At 41.3% G+C, this 24,279-nt stretch overlaps 1 protein-coding gene across 2 annotated transcripts in view; it reads right to left on the bottom strand.

The window, feature by feature from the left end:
• Positions 1-24,168, bottom strand: part of LOC114551138 (potassium voltage-gated channel subfamily H member 3) — a 33,061-nt gene extending 8,893 nt beyond the window's left edge. The window contains exons 1-11 of one of the 2 annotated variants that reach the window (XM_028572248.1): positions 24,093-24,168; positions 14,126-14,359; positions 13,875-14,006; positions 13,076-13,221; positions 11,774-12,032; positions 10,912-11,069; positions 9,287-9,494; positions 4,938-5,315; positions 4,201-4,400; positions 3,109-3,358; positions 21-235 (exon numbers count right to left, since the gene is read on the bottom strand). In XM_028572248.1, coding sequence (XP_028428049.1) covers positions 21-235; positions 3,109-3,358; positions 4,201-4,400; positions 4,938-5,315; positions 9,287-9,494; positions 10,912-11,069; positions 11,774-12,032; positions 13,076-13,221; positions 13,875-14,006; positions 14,126-14,359; positions 24,093-24,168 — 2,256 coding nt within the window. Of the gene's footprint in view, positions 1-20; positions 236-3,108; positions 3,359-4,200; positions 4,401-4,937; positions 5,316-9,286; positions 9,495-10,911; positions 11,070-11,773; positions 12,033-13,075; positions 13,222-13,874; positions 14,007-14,125; positions 14,360-15,161; positions 15,249-24,092 lie in introns of those variants that run through there. The other variant, XM_028572250.1, reaches the window with a different exon arrangement.
• Between the last annotated feature and the right edge of the window lie 111 nt (positions 24,169-24,279).

The following is a 24,279-nucleotide window of genomic DNA, read 5'->3' as shown; positions in this document are numbered from 1 at the left end:
AGCATCGGCCATCCTCGTACCTCTGTGCTGTGTCCCTCCCGGAGGTTGTACGTCAGGTCATGCTGGATCTCAGTGATGAACTTCTGGGCGTAGTCCGAATAGAGACAGAGCACCTCGCGGAGGCCTTTCAGGCTGATGTACTGCAGGTCGCAGTAAGTCAGGGCCTTCACACAGGCGTTGGTCTTAATCACTTCCTCCTGGGTCAGACAGTCGGAGCCAATCAGGTCGCCCCGACCTGGAAAGCAGAGACACGTACATTGTGTCACGTAATAAACCTGGAAGCTGATATATGAGCCATAATGTATTGCAACAGATGCATTTCATATTTCCTTAAAGCTTTAGTGCGTAACGTTTCGGGGGGGGTTGTATCATGTCGACACACCGACAGTGTTGTTGTCAAAATCTCAATACTTCTACCACAACTGGTGGTAGTCTATTGAAAGACTACAATGCAGGTAGTGCCCCAATATAAGGGATAGTCCACATCAAGAGAACCCAGAGAGTAATAAACATACTGACCCATTTAAAAAGCACAATTCCCAAAAATGTGAATATGCAATTTTTTTTTACTGTAGTTTAATTACTGGCAAGTGGCCATGGTATTAAAGTACTTTTAGTAGTATCAACCCAATGCGGTTATTAAGAAAAACACATTCCAGAGCAAATAGGTTGAATGTATGGTTAGACTATTTTATATTTCTGTTAAAGTAGTCACCATGGGATACAGATGGACTGTTTTGGGTTACAACAGACTGTCTTTATTATTCTGTTTTTCTGTTTCCTCTCTCTACCTCACTGCCTTCTCCACAGCTGTAAATCCACAGTGGCAATGCCAAACCTGTGTGTGTGTGTGTGTGTGTGTGTGTGTGTGTGTGTGTGTGTGTGTGTGTGTGTGTGTGTGTGTGTGTGTGTGTGTGTGTGTGTGTAAAGCTACACAGGAGGGAGAGGAGGGGAATTTAGTTAGTTTGTGCACGTTTCAATATTCACACAAATGTGCATGTTTATACACGGCAGGTCCAATATGCTAACGAGTTTCTTCTATAGGCAGCAGTGACTTCATTATTTACACCAGTTAGATCATTAATATGAAAAACTGTGTTGCCAATTTGCTCCCAGTGCTTTATACCGTTCTGAACTCACTCCAGAGCTGTTTGTGTTTCTCTATTCTGTTTCATCCGTGTTATGCAGAATGAAAGTGTCAGTGTTGTGTTCTCTGTGCGAGGTTGCTAGATTCCTGTTCCTGTTTTGTCATCATGTCCACCTATTTATGATGGCTTGCTGGTAACATTCGACTTATATTCATCAGGAGGCCAGAAATATGATTGAATTATATGAATTATATTGTTGCTCCATGTCTGCTGGATGTGTAATACATTTGCCATGACAACTTGTCAACGTTGTGTTTAAATCAATGACTGTTGTTTATGGATTTCCTGTTCAGGTTCTTGCTGCACCCCAAACTGCTCAGTCTTTGGGTCACACTCCATCTTTCGCTTGATGCTGTGTGACTTGTTTGCCCACGGGGGCAGTTTGATATGGGGATAATTGCAGTTTTTAATCATAATGTAGCACTAGGCTGCCCTCCATCATGTTCCTCTTCATAAAAGCTGTCTGGCTGGCTATTCAATTCTGGATGTCTAATATCTCCCTCAGAAATAAAAAGCCCTTTCTTATCTTCCGCTCATAATGCTACAACAACAAATAGACCAAAGTCTTATAACGCTTAAAAAAGCACTTCATGGTCTTGCGCCAGTGTATTTTGTAAATTGTATGCCCCTATACACAAACTCCACCTTAAAATTGGTAACAACACCCTACAGTTTTCTGCAATATTGTGTAGCTTTTTATTAAGGTGCCATTAAATCCTAGACTGGGAAAACCCCGGCTGATCTGCCGGCGATTTGATTTCTCCCTGTAGCTCAGGCTGGAAACCTGTACATTTATCTATCCTGCTTCCGTTACAATTTTGCGGGGACCAATCACAAACTGGCTTATCCACCTGGTGCGCTATTGGCGGGTTTAACACGATGACGATAGAGAAGCGACCAAGCAGCTTCTTTTTTACATTCAACAAGGCGGCCACCGAAGCGCAGCAACCCATTGATGCCGTTGCCACTGCTACGTCACCTGGATCGTTGGTCTGACTGGTTGAAGGACTATCCAGTTGCGTACAGAGTCATTTGAACTACGCCCGTTGATAACGCCTCTTGTGCAGTAGAAAATACAGAGCAGACTCCCCAGACTAATGTTCAATCTTAAAAGACTGAGCTTGGTCTGGTGATAGCCAGACTAATTAAATCCCTGAGTCTCTGACATGTTTTTCATCATCTTAAATATGAGACATGAACTTTTCCCAGTAAAAAAGCTTGCTGATCTCCATTACTTACTGTACTATGGGAATGCCCATGGCGTAGGTTAGTTAATGCACCATCTTCTTCTTGCTTCACATGGTAGTAGACGGCGGTTTCTGAGTCACTTTACTGCCGGAATCTATGAGGGCTTCTATGGTTTGGAGTCCAAGACAGAGAAGCCCTTTAAGATTCAGGTAGCAAAATGACTCACTCAGACTGCCAGCCCAACAGGAGGCTTGAGCCAAACCCACAAGCTCCAAGCAATGATATACTTACCTACTTATTTAACCTTGTTCTGATCAGATCTCTCAAAAGATAGGAGTGTGGAAATAGGATAGATGGCTGGAGCCAGTCCTCCCATAACACCTCATTGTGGGAATGGGTGCTCTCCATGGTGCTGAATCTCAGTGGTGTCAGCTATGTGATATAGGGTGTGTTTGGCATGTATTGTATTATATATTCCAATGGTTTAATTATCTAATATGTGCATTTTGAATGTCAATATATCAGCACAATCTAAAATATATATCCTGATCATTTTAATTGCCTTTCACCACTATGGGTTTTTGATGGCTGGGATTGATAGTTTGATTGTTTTTGCCAAAGCAGCTCATGTCCGTTTTTGAGGCAAAATCTTTCAAATTTCATTCCAAAAAAATCCTAAATTTGTTATAATCCAAATTAAAATGAGGACAATAATATAAATACACATACTTTAACAAAAACATATTAGTTTTTAGTTTGTTTTGTTCTTTACCCAGAATGGCCAGCACAGTGTTGTCCTTCAGTACTTCCATGGAGCCTGAACACACGAAGTAGATAGCCTGGAGGGCGTCACCCTGACGTATGAGGAACTCCCCGGGAGCGCAAAAGGAGGTCTTGATGATGAGGGAGAGGGAGCGCAGACACCCCCTGCTGGCCGATTCAAAGAGCGGCAGCTGCAGCAGCTCATTATTCAGATGCATGGCGATGTCGGCCCTTAGCTCATCTGGGAAGTCCTTCAGCAGCTGTGGAGGGAATGAAAAGGACACACTGTATAGCCTATCCCCTCTGCAGTGAAACAAAGATACACAAAACACAATTCTAAAACTATGGATGAATCCCTCTCTCTCTCTTAGTGGCTTCTTTCCTTTGTGTGTCATCATTTGAATGTGACTGTGTGGGAAAGTGGAGGTTAAATTAAAATGCAAAATGAAACCTTTAACTTTCCCACATAGTCACAACTAACTGATACATGCATGACAGTTTCTGGATGAGCTTTTTTTTCTCCATTTTTGTACATTTACTCAAATGTCATTCATTACAGCAAATGCAACAGCTCTCTATATAACTATACTATACCATAATATATAGTGAATTCCCACTGTATGTGCGGGTAGCAAAGCAAAAATCTAGGGAAAGTTGTGGGTTAGTACCTTAGTATAAGCGTCTTTCCCCCATCATGTCATCTCTTTAAAAAGGATTATCTAGATTTAAAGCCATGGTAAAACACATCAAGAGTGTCTATGAGGTCATTAATCCATGAAATTAGGCTAGCTGCCCCAGTTTGATAGAACCCAAAACAAAACCCAAAGCCTCTCATGACTTTGAACAGTTTCTTTAGGGAAAGTCGCAGGATTTGCACTTTCAATTTTCGAAGCCGAGCAAAGTTGATCCCATTGTAACGGACAAGGTCAACCCAAGCCACGGAGGTCATCTACCCCTCTCTGAAAGGCAAAGGAAGCGTCGGACATTCTCGGAAATATGCTCGTTTGCCATCTAGAGTAACATGACATCCATCATATGTTCACATGCTCTTGTGGCAAAGGCATTTAAATCGCTTACTCCTGATGCAGTGAGTCCCTCTTACCTCGCTGACGTCGATACCGTTGTTGACAGACCAGGTCGTCTGGAAACATTCCATCATGCGTTGCTCAAGGGCTTTGGGTAGCCGGTGCACCCGGATGAAGTCCTTCAGGTCCTTGGTGCGGGTGTGGTAGAGGGAGCGCCGTGAGTACATCCTCTGGATGATGGCAGTCACATTACCAAACACTACAGCATGCATTAATGCTACAGACAAAGAGACAAAAGCACCAAGAAAAGCTTAAAGGATTTCTGCCATGGTTCAGTTTTAGGGTAACTGTGCTATTTCTTTACAAAATGGGCAGCTAAAAGGTTTTGGGTCGATTCAAACAGCTTTAATTACTGTGTAAGTGGCTGCTCTGGTCAAAGGTAGAAAAATAAATCTACACATGATCAAGCCCTACGGACAATGCCTTGGGTCCACCTGAGGTGTCGGGCCTTGCTCGGATTTTGCGCCACGATGCTGCAGTTTGTCGGTGACCTGTCAATGTGACTTTAAGGAGGATAATTGACAGTGCCGTCATCTGCCTTAATTAAACTACATAACTCACAAACATCTGTTCTAGCCTGGTTTTTAGCCACGTTAGTGATGTGGTCAGTGATCAGTTTGTCTGCTCAGTCCACCACTTTGATTCAGAATGAAATTGTCACAAGTGAACAGAAATTCCTATAACCGACAAATTGTGGATTTTAAGTTTCTACAGACTACACAGTATGACTGCTTTGGTGTTGTGTTAATCCCACCTCCAATCAGCATGGTGCAGATGGAGAAGATCTTCTCAGAGTCTGTGTTGGCTGAGACGTTGCCGAAGCCCACGCTGGTCAGACTGCTCAGAGCAAAGTACAGCGACGTCACATAGGAGCTCCTGACTGACGGGCCGCCGCTCAGTGTCGTCCCCGATGCGCTGGGCGTCTTCGCTCTGGTCCTGCTGGCGTTCCATTGGCCTAAACCCAGCGAACCGGCCCCGGTCAGCGGCTCCAACCCCGAGCCGTTCCACTGGCTGGAATTGGTCAGTCCTGCTGTCATTGTGCCTTGAGGCGAATCAGAGACTCCCAACAGGGAGGTCAGCGGTGCCAGGAAGTATGGCGTTCCCAAGCGTTTGGCAAGTTCATGAAGCCAGCCTGGAGGGAGGAGGGGCAGTCCAGAAGAGTTTGTCAATTTAATGAGATCCCATGTTAGATTATTTTACTAGAAAGCTTCATTAGCAGTGGTAACAAGACTGGAACGGCCGAATAATTATTTCAGTGTTGGTGTTTGAGTATTTGGAAGAAGTACAGGCCAGACACTGCACGCTAACTTATAATGTCAGCTTTTATTTGAATTCATGCACGGTGCCCATTATCTTTTCTAAATTTGTCTGTCTGAGATTTTTGTCTGATTATATTCTTCATTGTTTAAACATTTGGAACCCAGACCCCATTGTGATGGATATCTAATGTTTATGGTCTCAGCCAATATAATGGCACTGTTTTAAAATGTAACTTTGGACAAATGATTAAATAGACTCTATACGTGCCACATTTTGACATTTAGGGCCCTATCTTGCACTCAGCGCTATTGCCTTTGTACACCGACGCATGTATCATTCCTATTTTGCACCCGACGCACGGCGGACTTTTCCCTCCACAGACGCACGTCGGTAAATTAGGGAATTTATTTGCGCTCCCGGGGGCGGTTCAGCGAAAAGAGGAGGCGTGTTCCGGCGCAAATGTTATCTGATGCTATTTTGCAATTTCAGAAAACAATTCCGCCACTGACCAGGAAAAACCTGGTCTAAAGTCAGTGGCGCTAGTCTAAAGTCAGTAGCGCGTTATTCAGAAGCTATTTTAGGAGCGCATGCTTGGCCATAATGTAGCGTGGGCACAACGCGCATACACTTCTCTCATCTAAACGGACGCTTCAGGTGTTTGGATTGATCAGGAGGAACTTTAGATTACAGTCCTCAAAAAGTCGCAGCATTCTTTGTGGCTTGTTGTGTTTTACACAACATTTCCATGAATCATGGATGTGTTGATGACATAAATGAGGAAATATTAGAGGACTTAAGGAGACGTGCTGTTGAACTACGGCGGGATTGGACACTCCGGCGGAATCTGATCCTGGAGTAATGTGCGATGCGCTCCTGATGCAGCGGGTGGACGGAGATGGAGTGGGGGGAGGAGGAAGGGGCACAACAGGAACGGGTGGTGCGTTTGGAGGCCCACGCTCCATGGCTACAGCAATCCTCTCCAGACTTGAGGAGATGCGCCCAAGAGGCCGCAGCAACATCGCCACCCAGTCAAGACGGGCATTTGTTACTTTGCCGAATCCCGGACAGCTCCCGCTGGCGTGCGCCCGGCAAATCCGCCGTTATAATAGCAATCCGCCATGGAACAAGCGCACCTGCTCTTAAAGGGAATGTGAGATAACGCTCTGATTGGTTATTTTCACGTTACGCCCAAACCACACCTAGCTACTTCAGACCAACCCATTTTAGATTTGCGTCGGGCGCAAGACTCATTTATCCCGCCGGCATAATAGCTCAGCGCTCGAGATCCGCCCGCAAAGCTACTTGCGTTTTGCGTTTCACACTTGCGTTTCAGATCGTTAAAATAGGGCCCTATATTTGTCAGAGGACAGAGTAAGGTATGACAACACCAACATGGCAGCCAGACAAAAAAGGAAGTAGAGCAAGGAAAATGTGAGTTTTTTTTAAAAGGAAGAAATATTGTGGAAAGGGGGGTGTTGAGGTGCCTTTGGGGGGCATTTGTTTTAAGGCGATGTTTTAACGATACGAGTTTACACTTTAAACTACTTGCAAAAACCAGTGGTCTGCTACATTAAAACCGGCCAGTTTTCACCACTGCGACTGGACGAGACGGTGGATCGTAACTCTTTAGTGTTTCTTTAGGCTTTGTGTGGTGCAGCTCCGTGCTGCCTTCATGGGAACGGCAGTGTTGGGAAAGTTCACTTTCTACATGAACTAGTTCAAAGTTCAGTTCACAAATTTTAAAATGAACTAGTTCAGTTCATAGTTCATACTTCAACATTTTGAACTAAGTTCACAGTTCCAAAAATGAACTAGTTCATAGTTCTTTTTTTCCATATGTTGCTGCGAGCTATTATTTTTTTTAAATTATTGTCACAGCCCATATAGAACCACAGACGGCAATTATTTTATCAGTTCTGACACTGAAACTATGCGTCAGATTTCATCTTCGTACCCAATCAGTTCAACGTGCTGTTTCAGGTTTGCTGTGGACGGGACTGAAGTGCGGATTTTCTTTTTTGAAAGCCAAAGTTTGCACAGAAATGTAAGATTTGTCCCATCCTCACCGACCTCGTCATAAAACTGGTTTAAATGATCATACGAAGCCTCCACGCTGCTTTTTGTTTTGATGATGCATGCGGCGGTGCGACACTGGTGGCTGGTGTTGCCAGATTGGGTGTTTTTTCCGCTACATATTAAGGCTTGTTTACGGTGTGTTTTAGCCGGGTTTTCGCCTGGAAGGCTCTATAGAACTCTGGCACCCTATTGAACGAAGTCAGGCTGAGAGAGCGTGCCGTTCACAGACACCAGAATGAACGAGTTCACAGTAACGTTCATCAGGCAGTAATGCGGTACGTTCAGTTCACATTCGCCCAAAAAATGATGAACGCGTTCAGGCACAACACAGGGGAACAGGATGTCAGATACGTTAGACGTTGATAACAATAGTGACAACAACAAAATGACATCATAACAATAACAATTATCATAACAATAATAGGACCTAATCATTAATATTCAAGGCAATTAGCCTACATCTTATTTGGTGTGGGGGGTGGGGGTAAGGGACCTGGATAATGGATAGGGGGGCGCTGGTCCCAAAAACGTTGAGAACCAAATGTGAGCATATACCATAACAAGATTTTATATTGTCCACTTCAGTGATAGAAGCCCTTTGGCCATTTTCCAAGGCCCTTGCACTGTTTAATAATGTTTTAAATTACTGTTTTAAATATTTTACATGTGCCAGCAAATCTTTTATGGTTGCTTAATAAATAGTGACTTGCATTTAAAGTGTCTGTTAACATCTCTTTCTTAATGTTTACACAAAATGTGTATTTGGGGATTTTGAGTTAAAGCTACTTAAAACATTTTATGTAATCAGTTTCAACAAATAATTAAAGTACTCCGTCTTGCAATTTAAGTTTAAATTAAGCAAAGTGTTTAGCTCTATTGAACTTAAACAGTTAAGTACACATAAAGTAAATATTTTCGTAAATAAAATGTGACATTTTATGTTAATGGTAATAACAATATTTAAGTTTGATAAACTTTATATTATGTGTACTATTAAAACAAAGTACCTAGTAAATGTACTTGAACAGGAAAGTTTGTTTTACTTACGAATTTATGTTAATGTCACTTAAATGAACATAGTAAGAGATACTTATTGGAGAACGTTTGTTTAACTTACAAATCTGAGTAAGCAAAACTTAAAAATTTCGATGTAATCAGTTTCACCAAATTTTTTGAGTTATGTTAACTTATCGGGTTTTACAGTGCTGATATAGTGCTTTTCAAGCTGAGAAGGACAAAGCCTTAAAAGCCACCCATGGACACACACTCATTAACCAAGAATAATGGAGCGCTGCCCTGCTCATCGGAAGCAATTTAGGGTTCAGTGTTACCAACCCTGCAATTAATGTACAACCCGCTGTTCCACCTGACCACCGCCTCCCCATGTCCATCTGTGTATCAGTGAAGGCCCTTTCTGTATATCTTTCCACCACTGTTACCCCTCTGGCCTCCTCCTGTCTCATTCCAAGTTGCTGATTTAAACAGGATAGCCACCATCACCTAAAGCACACCTCACAGTATTGTTGGGGTTTGGCACTAGTGAGCACAGTAGGAGGGGAGACAGATCACCATCATTAGAAGGGTTTTCTCAGTAAAAGGACACAGACCACACACTGAGTGTGTATACAAGCACGTCTCAAACTCTGTGAAATTGGGTTAAAATGATACAGATCATATTTGCTTTGGTCTTCGTCTTTCCATCCATTAAAATCATTCCATAAAGTTGCAACGCACAGGACTTCACGACACACACACACATACACAAACCTATATCCCAGGAGGCGGGGCTATTACTTTCGATCTCGCTGCGTCCAATGAGGTACCAGATGCAGGCCATCCAGTGGCCCAGCAGGGCGAACGTGGACATGAGCAGGGTGAGGACTACGGCGCTGTACTGCGAGTAACGGTCCAGCTTCTGTAGGAGGCGCAAGAGGCGGAGGAGGCGCACCGTCTTCAGCAGGTGAACCCCAAAGTTCTGGGAGACAGAGGAGTCAAACATTCGAAGGTATGAACACATCTACAGTAACACAAGATTGCTGATTAGGATAGGATTAGTTCCTCCTGGAGAGGTACAGTAGACTTTAAACCACAATTAAAAGTTTTTAAAAGTTTCCCTAGTACTTAGAAATCGCCCATGCACGCTGAGAATTTCAATCAGGCATCTTGACAGTGAGCCGTGACACTGGGGGGACCTGCCCCATGATCTCACTCCCAGTGCAGAAAAACCGTCAACGGTTGCTCCGTAGACTGTCGAAATCTTGTAGCTCAGATGGGATTAAAAATACTTTTAACTCAAGATAAACTTTCACTTACAAAAAAAAAAAAAATCGCAGCTTTTACCAGAGAAGCCACTCAGAGAAAACCACTGCCATCATGGTCCTCGACTGGAAAAAATCCCTGTCGTACTCAAGTAAAAATGACCTCATCAAACATTGTTCCTTTATTGATTTCCTTCCTCACCTCTGTATTAACTGAGGTTGCAATTCCCTGCTTGTTTCGGTGCCCAATAAGTGGTGCGTTAATTGAAGCAGCTCTGGGTTCACAACACAGATTGATTACACCCCACTCAGATAGGATTTAATTAATCTAGATATCAAGATATGGATCCATTCAGGCAAATTAATTCAGCAGAGAATGAACAGGTGTATAACATCTCTGCCTCACTCCAGTGTCAATCAAAGACACAAATACCTACTATTTCTGAGCAGATTCACTAGTCCAGTTAAATCCATTACACCAACATCTAGCTCGCAACATCGTCTTGTTTTCGAACACTTTGTGACCCTCTCAGATTCGGTGATCCAGTATCTATCATACTGTATCTGTTACACAGCCAGAAAGCTCTGCACTCAACATCGTCTGGCTAATCTACTCGCCTGCACCTGTAATTTGTAGTCAACAGTCTTTTTTTAATCATCTTAATTAATGGTTACTTAATGTTGAAGCTCAGACTCCCAGTTTCCTTCCATCGAAGCCACTGCAACAAATGGTGAGAGCAGGATTTCAAGAAAATATGGAGCCAAAAAACAATCTTTTGTTGGCTTTAAGTTTCATTTGCCTTATCTTTGTAGCATACCATTTGCATTTGTAGGCTCTTTCTTGGTCTTATTAAATTAATGCTGAGCGAGAATCGAACAGCAGGAGCGTGATATTGATAAAACAATGGCGTCTATTACCACTGGCAGCGCCCATAGAGCCTCTGCCTATACATTGCACGTAAATCACACCTAAAGACACACAAAAGTGCAACCACAATCAGGCATCTATGATTGATATGCACTCTCCCAACACTCTTATATAGACAAATGTGCACACATTATACAAACCAAAACTGTATAGCTGTCTCTGTGTGTGTGTGATTGTGTGTGTGTGTGTGTGTGTGAGAAACCCACCACACTGATATTGAAGGCGTAGAGCAGGTCAAAGGGCAAGGCGGCGATCAGATCGACAAACAGCCAAGATGTGACATAGTGAACGCAAATGCAGCGGGCGTCGTACACGACCTGACCAGACGTGCTCACGAAGGTTGTCCGGAAGTTCAGCACGATATCTGCCACACAAAGCTCACAAATTAACACCTTATATCTCGTTTTTTTTTTATTCAAACAAAGTAAAGTTGCCTTTTTTTTTGATACATCAGACAGAGCCATGTTTCCAGTGTTTTGTGCTAAGCTTTATATTCACTGCACACAGACATGACAACGGTATACAGTACATCTTCTCATCTCTCCAACTCTTCGTCCCCCCCCAAAAAAAATCTAAACTTTAAAATTACAACACCATGACAGTCAGGTCCAGGTTGTGAACATATTTCCTTTAACAAGCCTTCCTCAAGGCGGGTTTAGTGGACTGGATTGCCAGAGGGGAGATGGCAGGTTGAGATACAGTAGAGAAGAAGTGGAGATTGTTAAGGAGGTTCAATTAGCATACAGCTCCTGTGTGTTAGGAGGAGATGGAGGCACTGGCATACTAACTGGGTCAATTAAGAGAGACGGAGAGGTGGTTTCAGAGCTGCTTGATTTGATTATGTAAACCAGGAGGGGGTTACCCATTAAACTGATTAGAAGGAAGTGGAAAAAACATGCTTAAATGGGTAGGCGCAACATAGGAGGACATCTTATTTTCTTGTTATATAATACAATTAGACAACAAGCATTGCCTGTGCAGCTAAAGCCTGATATTGTTTATTCCTACACTACAACAACACCATCATCATGTAAACAGCGTATACAGAGCCCGTGAAAGAGGCCTTACCGATGATAAAAAGGATCTCCACCAAGATGTCGCTGACACTTGGAGGGTTACGTGCTGCTGAGGCGCCGTCCTCTCGTATCTCCACAGCAGTGAAGCAGACGTTATAGGGAACGGTGACGGCGACGTAGAACGTGGCCAACAAGATGAGCCAATCCCAGCCAGCCTTAAACGCGCCGTAGTGGAGGAGGAGGAAACGGGACTTCTGAATGTCCGCCACCTTGTACTCTGGGATCGGGTTTGCGTTGGCTCCAAGAACACTCTTGATGTGGAAACACACGCACAAACATTACTAATAAAAGACCTAATTTACCAATATTAGGGTTCGATTTTTTTTTTTTATTGATCAATAATTGTAGCACTGACGTGTTAAACCGTGTTAAATATTCAAAAATGAAGTGCCTTCAAAGTATGTATCAGTCATGTCATGTATGTACAAAGTAATGACAAAATACAAATGTCTCTCTGGTATGGAAGTAACAATGCATTGTGAATCGATAAAAATCGATATACTGAAAATAAGATTACAACCGGCCTAGGGTGTAATCTACTTATGATTTCACTTGTTTGACTGTTTTCTATTTATGTAGTAATTTTGATGTGGGATTTTTTTTTTTTAAATCCAATTATTATTTTTTAATACAATTTTTTTTATTTAAGATAAAATACAATATCAGTTGCATTTTTTTTTTAGAGTACACATATGTTGTTTATAGATATAAAAGAATAATTTTCAGTCATTTGTCTGCAGCTCATTCAAAATCGTATTGTGAACATAAAATCGTGAATCGTAACGAGTCGTGATTTGAGTGTATCGTTACATCCCTAGTCTCTGGTGGTTTAACTGATCATCAACTTAACATGCTCCTTATGCAAAAGATTAAACCTGTTTTAACAATACCAGCTGATATCAGCTGATATTAGCTGGCCCCACAATCATTTCAAATCACTAATGAAAACTTTTTATGCTAATTTGTTCCCACTAAGGTCCTGGGTCATTAAGATCACACTGCGAGGGCACGTTTTGTCGCACCCCCGTTGCTTTAATTTACAAATTTTCATCTTATTCATTTAGAAATGAATGCAAATCAAGTTGTGTTGCAAATGAACCCCTCAAAACAGTACTTGACAAGAAAGTTTTCTCTTTTAGCAAATGCAAGTCTGTAAGATGAATCCGCTGACCCTTCATTATTTGCCATGGGGTCATTGTAATCAAAAGAATTACGCTCCAAAAATATCAAATAAAAAATTACAGTAGGTCAAATCCTAATTAGGACGGAAGGTATTTAGGACAACATGTCTTACATTGTTGATCTTCAGCTTGCTCTTGGTTTTGTCCTGTTTCTGTAGGTGTCCAGACAGCTGGTAGAGGACGGCCCGACTGCGGCGGCGCTCCATGTTGAGGCCTGCAGGGCGGCTGATGGGGCGGATCTCCAGGCCGGTTTCCTTATCTGAAGACAAGGACACAAAACTAAAGAGACATCGTGGTAGGAACTGCCATTGTACAAACCTGTGGTTCCCTTGTTGGATCTAGAAATGGTCATGTATTTGTTATTTACCAAGGTATAACAAGTTTTTTACTTGGTGACTGCTCTCAAAACCCCTCTATTATATCACGGATCATATGGCCTGCAGTGCCCTGCTACACCATCAACTACTACAACTACTATTTCTAGTCATAGTTCCATTATCTTCATTGTGACTATTATTGCCACTGTTCATCACACCCCCAACCGGCACCGTCAGACACCGCCTACCACGAGCCTGGGTCTGTCCCAGGTTTCTCCCTAAAAGGGAGTTTTCCTCACCACCCGAGGTTTCTCCCTAAAAGGAACTTTTTCCTCGCCACTGTCGCACTAAATGCTTGCTCTTGGGGGATTTACTCAAATTGTTGGGTCCTTGTATGTTATAGAGTGTGGTCTAGACCTACTCTATCTGTAACTCTTGTTATGATTTGATACTATAAATAAAATTGAATTGAATTGAGAAAAAAAGGTCTGCTGATAGATTCGTGCCCCAGCTGCAACCCTCTATTGGATAATTTCATGTGAATTATTGTGGTAATTATAAAATGCCTCACTTTGTTTTTCATGCTGTCTCTTACCAATGTCAGATTCATTGTCATGGTCCACGTCCTTATTTTCCGTGACATCCTTATGTGAGACCAGGAACATAACCACTTCACTCTTCTCGTTCTTTATGGGCACGATGTCCAGCAGACACCGGAACTTGGAGCCTGTTCAAAGACAAGAAACTGGAATTTTACAGCCTCAATTATAATATATTTTTGACTGACACTGCCAGTAGCAAACATGATTAAACTTGACAATATCCTCCAGCCATCCACTGGCTTACCACTCTTCTTGTACAGAATGATCTCAGTCTTGAACTCCCGTTGTTCATCCAGAGCTTTCTGCATCTGTGAGGTGAGGGGGTCGCTGGTCTCGCTACCATACAGGAAGTGACACATGCAGCTCTTCTGCATCAGCTCACCGCGGGCGAAGCCGGTCAGTTCGCAGAAGCCATCGGAGCAGTAGACTATGGGATAGAGGGACTGGACTTGGGCGTTCCCCAGGACAAAGTTACTGTCTGGTTGGAGGAAACATGGGAAGGTAACAGGGACAACGAGGGAACGGAGAAACAGAGTAGGGATAAAGCACAATTAGGAAAGATGGCGAGCAGTCTGTGCACAAGCATCCATCACTTCAATCAAAGTGGGAGCTCAAGAGATCCTTGACGGTGTTTTAGAAGGGTCTCGAGAAACATGAACACAGAACAAATCAAATCAAGCAGAAATGTTTTAATGGCGTCTCTTCTTTAGCTAAATTTAATGTCACTTGTTTGGAAGATTTTAGCTGTGTCCTGCGGTTGACACGCCCCCTTTTCTTTGCCACTCAGTTCCCCATGTAGTTCACCACACCTTCAACTAATTAGCCTCAATCAGCCACAGACTTTATTAGACAGCACCTGTGCACACAGTGGAGGAATCCTTGCTGCTGAAAAGTGTCTCCTGCCTTGTGTGCGTTATTGAGCTATGTAAGTTTCATTTTTTTACTTTGATGAAATGAAAAGTGCTAATGTAAGGTCAGTGCCAATCTTGAATTCCTTTCTGTTTGTGTGCTGTTATATTGCATTCCTTTCTGTTTGTGTGCTGTTTAAAGTTGCTGTTATATTGAACAGTTGAAATATGTTTACATTGCTCATTTGAGTTACCTGTGTAAGAAATGTGCATTTGATTAGTTATATTCATTGTTAGTTTAATAATGGAGCAGATAATGTGTGTATTGTTGGTTATCCAAATTAATTGTGGCCTTGTATTGTGGCACTGTGAAGCTAACTATATCTCCTATCCTTTTCCCCTCAGAAACCACACACCCACACAAATCCATACCTGTTGCCTTGATATTCTTGGAATAAAGGAAATTGTGGAATTAAAAGTGACTGAATTGTTCTCACCGACCCCTCCACTGGTCTCAAGCCAGCCACCTACACGTCCCTCTCAAACCTCTTCATCACTAAGGAGTAGTTCAACAACTAAAATCTTCTTCTGGGACCAAATGTTGGTTCACTTTTTTTTTTTTTTTTTAAACATTCAAAGAAGGTAAAGTCCGCACAGCTTAATGCTCTGGAAAAATACTTTAATGGTGCAAATAAGGAACACAACATTTAGGCCAACAATTTTTTACCTTCTTTGAACATTCACTTTTTTTGTCCTGCACCAGCAACTACATGGATGTGCACAATATTGTCCCTAAATTTTCAGAACCGTAAAATATTTTTACGTCACTTGTTTTAGGTCAGTTTACTCACTAAAACCCCTGTAAACTATGTCCTCTTATTGACAACTGTTAAAATTCAGTTGAGAGAAACGGAGTTGAAACCAAGGGTACAACCATGCTAGCAGCTTGTTAGACTACTAGTCTCGCATGCTAAAATAGCTAAATGCTAACGTCAGCATGCTCACAATGACAATGCTACTGACTTTTAATTAGCAGGTATGCTTACCTCTTTCTGTTAGTTTAGTGTTAGCATGCTAACATTATCAGCACAAAGGTATAACTGAGGCTAACGGGAATTAAATAAGTTGGTACTACACAGTATATACTACAGGTATTTGGCCATAAACCAAAGTATTAGATTTAAATGTTGGCTGGATGATGGCGCTAGATTCAAGTGCAACTGAACACTGACAACAAGCAAGAAACTATCCATCACCTCACAGTTTTACCATTGGGTTTTTATATAGGTCAATGGGTTTTACCAGAGCCACTCTGGGTTTTACATCATATCACTCTGGAGATTGCCAATCTCCCGCAAGCAAGGTGTAGATACACCATATTATGCAGTTCCTGATCTAAATAAGGCAATCTACAAAAAAAATCTAATCTTACCATTTGCTAACCGCAATAAGTATATTGAATCGGGTACTTGCATTACTTTTTTTTTTTTTTTTTTTTTTCTCTTGGCTTTTTAGCGGGAAATTCTAAAACTCTTATCGTGAAAAAGCTTAACGTGGTTTAATGTATCTAAACAACGATCAATCATCACCAGATTTATCATAGTCATATCTTGTCATGAACACTTAGCTAAGCCTGTCAAAACTAAATCGAAATCAAACGATTATAGAAGTTATCTCAGGTTAATGTTTTCTTCATCAGTGGCCGTATGGCGAGGAAAAAGCTTACGTGGTTTAATGTACCTAAACAATGATCAATCATCACCAAATGTCTCTCTCATATTACCCATCATAACCACGGAAAAGTGTCAATCTAACCCAATGTCCAATTCTTATGGACGTTATCTGACACAAAGCATTTCTGCTTCACTGTAGCGGAGCGGTTGGGGGTTGACTCTCCACGGTTCTCATTGGCTTTATAAGTCCTAATGTGAAAAAGCTTAACGTGGTTTAATGTACCGAAACAACGATCAATCATCACCAAAAAAATCCCCTTCTATATTGCTCATCATAACCACTTAAAACGGTCAAATCTAACCCAATGTCCAAATATTATGGACGTTATCTGACACATTAACGTGAGATAACTTAACTTTTGACAGGCTTAAGTGTTCGACAAGATATGACCATGATACATCTGGTGATGATTGATCGTTGTTTAGATATTAAACCACGTTAAGCTTTTTTTTTTTTTAAGCGTTTTAGAATGTCCCCTTTTTAGCCAATGGCTGTTGGTGTAGTGGAAGGTTTACGCTGGTTAACAGGGTAGCCTACATCTTTTTTTTTTTTTCTTCTCCCTAGAAAAAAAGCCACTGGAATGTATATAAGACCCACTTCCTCCTCGATAACCTACTCATCTAGTACACCTACCTCATCAATTACTGAAACACCACATTGGCCTATATGCTGACCAATCACTGTGATTGGTGCAAAGAAAGCGGTTTAGGCTAATCAATTCTTATGATTTATAGTTCATATTATTAAGACAGCCGGGTGATTATATTGCAGTTGTGAGCTGACAGTTTCAAGACGGAAAACAGTTTTGTTGCACGTCCAATCACATTCACGCTAGGTCATCACCTACAAATTCATTAAGATGTCATCCTAATTCAAAGAAAACACAATTAAAATGTCATGCACGGCTCTCTTTTTTTTTTTTTTTTTTTTTTTTCCAATACGTTAATTCTCGCTTGATGTTCTCTGCACATCGAAAGGCTTCGGAGTAATTCTGATCACTTTGAAGAGCATCTCCTCAGGGAGAATTTTACATGCGTGCTGCTTTTCAATGATAGTCACTTCATCTTTTCTTTCTCATCTTCTGCTATTGTTCTCTTCAAATAATCTTTTCTTTCCCATGCGTCTTCCCCACCTCTCTCTACCTCTAAGCCCTCCACAATATTTCCATCTTCTATTAACATTTGACTTCACAGTTCTGTAAAGCTCCATCATCCCAGATTGTGAAAGTAATTTCTGCGTCTTCACAGCCTAGGGCTAATAGTTAACATAATTTGAAGGAATTAACCTTGCAAAACAGATTAAAAACAGTGGGAAATTGGGATCTTGCCTATCACAATCAATATGACCCTCTCATGAGTGCTCATGTAACATATACTTGTGATATACAGTATCTGCCTACTTACTTTTTGAATACCTTTTGTTAACTTAGGAGCCAAGAGCACATGTAATCACTACATCACCAAGCTTCACCCCTTTTTTGTGACTATACTTTTTCCTGATGACTGGAGTAGATAAATAAAAAAACTACATTCTTTCTTATAATAGCTCAATAATAACTGTATAATAACTATATTCCCCCAATATAAGATTATGTTAAATGATTCCTGTGGAGAAGTTGGTCTGTGCAGCAGAAGTAAAAGCATGCATGTAAGCTGTCTGTTAGCTTGCCAGAATGTGATATAAGCAGGAGCGCTGACAAATAGTTTGACCGTCTGAGTTACGGGGACAATCTTGAATTATTCATTATGAAACTCAATAAGGTATGACAAGGGACTCACACAGCCAAGACATTCATTCCACTGAGATGATTAAAGTCCATACATAAAGGAGTCTGTGAGACCGGAGCACTCAGTTTGCAGAAATGTGAGCAATAAAGGACGAGAGAGAGAGAGAGAGAGAGAGAAAACAGGCGAGTACATGATTGAATGAGAGAGAGAGACAGAGTGAGAGATGCATTAACTGAGACACAGAGAAAGTGAGATAGCATGACGATGAACCAGGGACAATGAACTTGTAATTTATGTAATAATAAAGCGTGTTCGGTGCCGAACCTCATCAAAGCACCACTCAGACAAGGAGAACAAACAAGCTATGGATCACAGCGATACAACTTACAGAGGTATGTCCTGCAACATCCGTTGTGTTTAAAGTGATACAGGTCCATGAAATCAAGAACAGACTACAAAACAGCTTTTATCCAACAGCCATAAGTGCATTGAATAATGCTGCTAAAGTATAGTTCCTACCACTAATCTACCTTAATAGGGCTATGTGCAATTTTTAAATGTGGATGCCTGTATGAGTGTGTCTATCATGTGTTTTTAGCATTAATATAATATGTTTGCAGTTGTAGCTTTTTTTACTATGTATTTATTATTTATTATGGTATATATTACCTCATACTGTAGATGTTTGGCACTGACAAGGACTGAACTTAATTTCGTTGTATCTGTTACAATGACAATAAAGATATTCTGATTCTGATTCTGATACATTGGAACTTCAGATGTATACACATTCAGATTGCAATTGAAGGCTTTGAGGCAGAAGTAATCTCATTGGTCAAGGTAAACCTCAGTGGGTGGAGCTTAACAGCCACAATTTGAAGCACAAGTTAGCTAATTTGCACATTTGCAATAATAGTACAGTCTTTGTGCTAAGCTAAATTAGCCATCTCCTAGCTGTAGCTTCATATTTAACCGGCAAATAGCATTAAAAAACTCTTAACAAAAAAGTGAACTAGCTATTTTTGCATTATTTTGCTGGAGAAAAAAAAATCCCCTTTAAAGGATTATTGTGTGGCTCCATTAAAGTGTCATATGTTCACAGCGAGATATATGTCGGAATTGTTTTGCAGCTACTTTTTGCTGCTTACGAGAACAAGAACCATGAGAACAACAACAGAGCACTGTGGGACTAGAGCTGCAACACGTGTGAGGCTGTGTTACTCACACATACAGCCAGATGGATTTGTGGTGACAGCAGCAGCAGCGGTGTCAACTGTGTGTGGCAGCAGGGGAGGGAGCCTGCACCATTCTGAACATAAGAATAATGCAGGCGGCGATTTTGAAGAGTGTGACAAGATATAATAGGATTTCATGAATCCCTTCTCCCAGTAAAAAGGAAAAAAAGCAAAAACGGGTTGCACTTTTGAGATGAATACCTGCTACAACATAGGAATATATTAATAATAAAGAGCAGTGAGCACACTGTGTGTATGTTAGTTCATTAGGTAAGCTTTTGCTGGCGCTCTTACATTGAAGCTTTCAGAAGAAAAGGAACCAATCTCAGATGCCATTGTTGAAGATGTTATTCCAAGACCATGGGCATTAATACGCTGCCTTCACTCTTTCTAAAACATGTTGGAACCTTGCTGTAAGGTATTTGCTTTCGACCAGCCGCATGATTGTGCTGGATGGGGTTGAGGTCAGATCACTGCTCGGGCCAGTGAAGTTCTTCCACATCATTTCTTTACGGATCTGGCTTTGTGCACGGGGACATTGTCATGTTGAAAGAGCATATGACTGTTTCACTTCACTGTTCAGCATGACATTGTGTTTAATGTTAGCTGACTTCTAGGAGGGGGCTTTTTTGTTGTCTTTTGCCGTAACCAGTCAATAGCCAGTGACTCATCTGTTTGCAAATGTCATTTCAGTCGAGCTGCAGAATGAAATCATATGCTGAATTACAAAAACCTGTACAATCTCCGCCATGCATCCATTACTATTTGTTGCTATCTTAGTGGACATTTTTCTATTGCTATTTTTCAAGCACAGTATGTGGATATTTTGTGGTCATGGAGAATATCATACTAATAAGAATATAACTACAAAATGAAGTTGAATGTTCTTATGACCACAGCACAGGATTACATTATCACTGCACTTTAAATATCATTAAAATATGAGCGGTGTATCTTTTGCACCTGGCTGTGCAATGTTTTCTGCTTCCACGCTGTGTGCAAGGTTGCAGTGTTCATATGTATATATATGTTTATATATAAAGCAAGAGTCTTTGGGAGGGAAATATGAACATTTCCCTCCCAAAGACGTGATCTTGTTTAGAGAAACAGTTCCTGTGCTCCATAATTTTCCTTCTATACTCTTGCTTTATGCTGTTTTCTTATTTTCCTTACTTGTACTCATTTTCTGCACATTCCCCAGGCGCAAGGCAGGCCTGTCACATCCACACTACAATCTAGGTGTAATAACATGTGAGCTGAAACTACAAAACCACTCAGACTCAGCCCCTGAGCAGCGTAGGGAACCCCGATAAACCCTGGTGCTGATTACACTGACAGCGACAGCTCGCCACAATACTGTACATTCACCACCGTGCACACAGTGTAAGCCATTCACACACACATATGCCAAACATCTTTGTTTATGGCACTAAAGACACAGGGTTCCAAATATCAAAATACCACATATTGAAAACGGTGTGCACAGCAACATTCTGCACTTGTAATGCATCAAAAAGTCCTCCTGGACTAAAAACACATTTTCACTCTGCATTATCTTCAAAACATATAGCCCACAGCTTTGTGCCAGAACTCTTCTGACAAGACACACACACAAAGCTGTCACTCTGAAGTCACTCCCCTGTCTCATTTTCGCTCACTTCTATAAACTTTTTTTTTTCTTACTAGAGAAGATGTATGGCCCAATCAAAACTACTGTACTAACAAAATACTCCCAAGTCTTGATATGTATTAAGGTGACATTCATTTGTGCATCTTCTGTATCTGCATATAATCCCCTTAGTTGCAGCCATAGCTAGGTTTCATCTATCTTCTGGGCCAACACTGCCATCCCGAAGTGATTAATTAAAATCTCTTCCTATAAATATGTATGTCGTGCATTGAGATATCTCTGGGTTAAAAATGATCTCTAACTGAAGCTTTCTACCGCAATGTCAGGAAAAAAAAAAAAAAAGGGGGGGGGACTAGAGATTTCCCTGGAGTCTCCCTGGTTATTGTGCTGCATTAATGTTGTATGGCAAAGATGAAAGATCCCAGCATCAGTCCTGAAAATCCGCTTCTGCTTGGCTGGTTTTTAGTACTTGAGAACTCGCTTTCAGTCACAACGAACATGCTCAGCATCGGTATTCTGTTATTAAGTGTACACTATGACAAATCAAAAACAACGGTTTGGTCACAGTGAGACTCAAAGTGCCGCCCTTGATGCTTCGGACTTGGCATTTCTCAACTTGCACTTGTTTTTCCTGCTATTGTTTTGAGTCATTAGTGTGATGATGATTTAACAGCATCACAAATCTTTCCCAGGTCCATTTTGCATGCTGTGTTTTAGTCTTTTTTTTTAATCTCATATCAACTACCAACTATACAGTTATGTGGTTGGAAAAGCTCCTCATTAAAATTTTCCCCGCTGTGTTTTTTTCACCACAAGAGTGTGATCATGAATGAAGAGCTCAACTGAGCATCCAGACTTTATTTTCTCACACCAAGCATGAGGACGTGCTGGGCATTCATCTCTCTTTAACCAGCAAAAGTTCCATCCATTCGCTGTCTTTTGGTTTCAGATTAAATGATCCTTTTAGACAAACAGACATGGGTATATTACAGGATGTGCTTATGTGTAATCAGGGTTCATTAAGATCTAAAATTGCTGTGATCTGTGAGCATGAGGGAGAAATATAGAAATTGATATTGGCCTCTGTTGGTGAGCTGCTGGAAAGGAGGAGCTGACTGATTGTCAAACATCAGAGTCACGAGGGGCAATGTGTACTCAATCCTGGTTGTGAAACGGTGGCAACGCTTGAAGGACACACACTGGGGGGCCTGTGGGAGTTATCCATATGTGCTTTGTGCACCGTGTCCCTCAGGGAATGGGTGCTCCGGGAATATAGAGTGTGGGGGCTGCAATACTCTGTGACATCTGATCCCAGTATGACCAGCCATTCTCAGTAGAAAGTCAAAGTCGTGTTTGTGATTTTCATGGACAGAATATGAAAGCAAAGCCAAGGAGCGGACAGTATTTTAAACAGAATTTTTCTTTTTTTGTTGGCTATGTTAATCGTTATTCTCTGGGCAGTTCTCAGGTTGTGGTGACTATTATCTTGTGAAGCAAAAGGAGAAAAACTCCTCAAGTCTTTAATCCCTGCTCAACCAAGAGAGTCCTGTGTCTAATGGATCTCCTGCAGCCGGCCTGCACACCGAAGCTGCCACGGCTTCAGATCAGACACAGGGAAGTGCAATCTGGTCCGCTTTCAGATTAGAGTTGAGCTGATCACTGTTGACAACGAATGAAAAATTCTAATTGAATTAAAGCTATCTCACCAAACATTGTCTTCGGGGGACCCACAGGACACATCAAATACCTACAGATGCCACTGTAGGTGACAGAGCAACGCAGCTCTGTTTCAGGAAGGAGACAGATCCCACTCTGATTCCTCATATTTCCTTCATCCACACATTCTGTCTGTTGCTCAGTCCTGCCTGTTAGTTTGTGCCTTAGGGATGTTGAGATGTTCAGCATGACATTGTGTCAGACAGGAGGGGGGGGGGCTTCTTCTGTTGTATTTTGCCGTAACCAGTCAATAGCCAGTGACTAATCTGTTTGCAAATGTCATTTCAGTCGACACAGAAGCTGCAGAATGAAATCATATGCTGATTTACAAAAACCTGTACAATCTCCGCCATGCATCCATTACTATTTGTTGCCATCTTAGTGGACATTTTTCTGTTGCTTTTTCTGATATTTTGTGGTCATGGAGAATGGCATATATACTAATTTGAATATAACTACAAAATGAAGTATGTTCTTATGACCACAGCACAGGATTACATTATCACTGCACTTTAAATATCATTCAAATATGAGGGACGCAGCGGTGTATGTTTTGCACCTGGATGTGCAATGTTTTCTGCTTCCACGCTGTGTGCAAGGTTGCGGTGTTCATATATATATATATATATATATATATATATATATATATATATATATATATTAGTAAGGAAAATAAGAACATGGCATAAAGCAAGAGTATAGAAGGAAAATTATGGAGCACAGGAACTGTTTCTCTAAATAAGATCACGTCTTTGGGAGGGAAATGTTCATGTTAGTGTGGGGCTGACCAATATATATGACCACCATAAATAAAAATATATATATGCAACTTTCAGATTAGAGTTGAGCTGATCACTGTTGACAACAAATGGCCTAGTTTTAGGAGAATTTTTTTTTTTTTTTTTTTTTTACATTCAAATGGTTTAAAGGTTCAAATATTTAGATTAAGGGTAAATGATCACTTAATTTAATGTTAAATCAAATCCGTCTGACTTCACACCATCTGCCATTTTGTCCACACTATTATGTCTATCATTTTCTGCATCCGATCTGTAAGGATTCATTCATCTTGATCTGGATGCTCGTGTGGCGTGTGCTTCATACATTTTTAATATGTTAAACATTAGTCTGTGCTTTCATTTATCATAAATTAATGTATCAGTCAGAGTATCAACATGACTTCAAGTGTCCTTAATCCTCTTTAAGCACTTTGGAGGAGTTTGTATTTTAAACATTGTTATGAGTGAACAATTCACATCAACAAAAACTTCTGCTGAAATCCATTGCGCACCATAATAAGGGATTATTCAAAAGTACTCACGGGTCCCATCGAAACGAGTGGCTATGGTATCCAAGAAGGTGTTTTGTGGCGCGATCAGACCCCGCATCACTGGCATCCGAGAGCGGGTCGAGCCCGAGCCGCGTCTCTCCCGCCGATCAGAGCCTTGGCTCTCGCCGGCGGTGGCCACGAAACCCGGCAGGAACCTGGACGAGGTCCCCGGCGCTCC

The sequence above is a fragment of the Perca flavescens genome, chromosome 24, assembly GCF_004354835.1.
Source record: "Perca flavescens isolate YP-PL-M2 chromosome 24, PFLA_1.0, whole genome shotgun sequence".
In the NCBI taxonomy this organism is placed as follows: Eukaryota; Metazoa; Chordata; class Actinopteri; order Perciformes; family Percidae; genus Perca; species Perca flavescens.
This window is presented reverse-complemented; position numbering and strand designations above follow the sequence as displayed.